This window comes from Anolis sagrei, chromosome 1 (genome assembly GCF_037176765.1).
Source record: "Anolis sagrei isolate rAnoSag1 chromosome 1, rAnoSag1.mat, whole genome shotgun sequence".
Classification (NCBI taxonomy): domain Eukaryota; kingdom Metazoa; phylum Chordata; class Lepidosauria; order Squamata; family Dactyloidae; genus Anolis; species Anolis sagrei.
In genome coordinates this window covers 50,132,044-50,134,952 of record NC_090021.1, presented here as the reverse complement: position 1 = coordinate 50,134,952, position 2,909 = coordinate 50,132,044, and the positions used below count along the sequence as shown (strand labels likewise).

The 2,909-nt window shown below is 39.0% G+C and overlaps 1 protein-coding gene across 5 annotated transcripts in view; it reads left to right on the top strand.

The window, feature by feature from the left end:
- The window catches only part of LTBP1 (latent transforming growth factor beta binding protein 1), a 207,327-nt gene extending 205,958 nt beyond the window's left edge, over window positions 1-1,369 (top strand). For all 5 annotated transcript variants that reach the window (XM_067464429.1, XM_060754008.2, XM_067464424.1 and 2 more), the window contains one exon: window positions 359-1,369. In XM_067464429.1, coding sequence (XP_067320530.1) covers window positions 359-528 — 170 coding nt within the window. In that variant the 3' untranslated portion in view covers window positions 529-1,369. The remainder of the gene's footprint in view (window positions 1-358) is intronic.
- The last annotated feature ends 1,540 nt before the right edge of the window (window positions 1,370-2,909 follow it).

Below are 2,909 nucleotides of genomic sequence, written 5' to 3'. Positions count from 1 at the left end.
ATTTTTATTTATATTCTATTTACTTGTTATGTCAGGGTGTGGGTGCATGTCTTCTATTTGAAGACCATTGATGTCGTAGTATGAAGATATAATTTCATGCAAAACTGGTTTTAAACTCTTCCCTGTTTAAGCCAATATTCCTAAAATGTAGCTTTTGGAATACAATTCTTAGAATGAATGCCCCAGACAGCATGTCCACTGGCTAGGATGACCCAAAATGTAACTGTTCCAAACTCTTGTTTTACTTGGGATATTAAAAAGAAGCATGAGTTGGCAAGTCGAAGCAGACGTTCTTTCCTGGGTCTTCAACAACACTGAAGGCTGTCCCAACTGTAATTTGGTTTGCTTTTTCTTCCAGATGTGAACGAATGTAATGAGTTGAACAACAGGATGTCTCTCTGCAAGAATGCCAAGTGTATTAACACTGAAGGATCATACAAGTGTGTCTGCCTTCCTGGCTACAACCCTTCAGACAAACCCAACTACTGCACACCCCTAAATACAGAAACAGAGAGTGAACTGGAGTAAGGGAAGCGGAAGCTGCCATGTAACCTTATACTCTGCACTGTATAAAGAAAGAAGAGTGAGAAGCATATTTAACTTGAGTTGAAGATGCTCCTAATCCAGAGATTGGCTGTATATGGAAAACAAGCAATACAATATATCTTCTTAAAAAGTGAACGGTGGTGGTTTAGTCGGCATCATCTTCACTAAAACAAAAGACCAAATGGACACATGTCCCTGTATGGAAGAAGTCATTAAGTATATAGTGTGTTCATAAATAAAATTATTGGGAATAAGCAAAAAGTGTTATTTTGAACAGAAGGGTGCGGGTTTGTTTGGGTATTTTTTTGATACTATTGCTTGATTTTATTTGGCATTTAAATTAGTTGTGAAATATTTTGTAGTACTTTTGACTTAGCAGTTCTTTGCCTACTGTCTCTTTGGAAGCTTGTCCCCGTTGATCCAGATATTGCAATATAAGCAATTTTCTAAATATGGTTATACACAAAATAATGCTTGTCTTTGTCTGGAACATTGGCCAGTGATTTTTAAAAAATGCTAAATGTCTGCCCTGTGGAGCAGGCACTGTTCTTGAAAATAATGTACAGTTCATGGAAAAGAATCTTTTGTATTCATTTTGTATTCTGCGTGGCCTTTTACTGCACTTAAAATGCCTTAGAATCTGCCTTGCCAAGTTAAAGCTGCTAGAGGATGACCATTGGATATCTTTTGTTCACAATAACAAAGGAACTGAGCTCCTGTTTGTATTGTAATGTGTAAATTGAACACAGGTCTTGTAATGGTTACCCTGACATATTAAAGCTGTATATTAAAACTCAATAAAATCTACAGGTTTTTTTAAAAAGCTGTATGTTTTTGCAAGCTGTAAAGATTTCTCATTTTATTTTGATTGCAATTAATCATCCTGTGCTTCACAATTAAGATAATTAGACTGATATACTTATTCAGTTCTAGAGCCTGAAATTGTTATGAACCTGGCAAACAGACAACACTGCCTGGGGGATTCTAGGAGTTATAGTGCAAAAAATGTTCTTTACTAAGTTGTGTTCATGGCACATCTCTTTCTTGTAGGTAAGTGGTTCCTAACCTTTTCTTGACCAAGGACCACTTTGACCAGAGACCACTAGACCAGGGACCACTCTCCAACATTAGTACCAAAAGGGTTAAGAATCAGTTTATGATCAACTTTAGATTTGGTTTGGTTATTTAGGGTGCCGATTCAGAAAATTGCATCGGATAGACCACATCAGATCCAGTTTCTGATACAGAACATATGCATCCAGTAGTCACCATCTGCCCGCCCACAGAAAACCATATTTTATCATCTAGAGCTGATGTGTTCTATCCAATGCAATTTTCTGAATCAGCACCCCAAATAACCCTAGGAAAAGGTCTAAAAATGAAGACACCAAGGCACCCCCGCTTCCAGGTGCAACATGGAAGGGCTCAACTCAGGGGGAGCAAGGAGGAGAAGCAGCAGTCAGGAGGCTTGTTGTTGCACCTTTCGTGGGTAGTCAGCCTCTCCCCTAATTCAAAGACACAGCCATGTTAATCTGGAATATCAGTGTGCAAAGGACTCTTCCAGTACCTTAGAGATTAATTGAGACAAAGGAGTTAATAGCCTACGTTTTTGTAGATGCATCTGAGGATGAAAGCTTAGGCTGCCAACTTCATTCTCAGTCTCTAAGGTGCTAGAACAGGCCTGGGCAAACTTTGGCCCTCCAGGTGTTTTTGGACTTCAACTCCCACAATTCCTGCCAGCTGTTAGGAATTGTGGAAGTTGAAGTCCAAAGCACCTGGAAGGCTAGAAGATCCCTTTGCACAATAGTTGGTATAAGGCAGCCTTTTCTCCTCTCTTTTCCCATTATGTTTTCCTGACTATGGGAAAGACATCCATCTTGTTGAATCATAGATTAAAAGGTTTAAGTACAAGTCTTTTACTATAAGTCTTTTACTATAAGGAAGGTCTGCCACTAGGAGACTACTTGGCAGTGTCATGCAAACATTTACTTTCTGTTCATGCCTATTGAATCCAAAGACTTCTCCACCATGAGAATGGCATGGCCTGTGAGGTGGGAGGTAAGATATATAAAAAGGTGGGTTACTCCTGTCCTGACTTGACAGTCCCATCTGTACATTGTGTTACTTAGACTGGGCATCTGAACCTTAGAGGTATGATACGTATAGGCACAACATTTTCCTTGCATAGAAGAAATTCCTGTATTCTGCCTCACCATGACAGAATAAAAAAAATCAATGTCAGTAAGGTGACATTGCAAGGTTTGAAGAATGTGTGCAACACCGATGTACATGTCTCACTTGTACTCATGGAGTTTCTCATGGAGAATTCTGCCAAAAGTACTATTACAGCTACAAAATAAGTA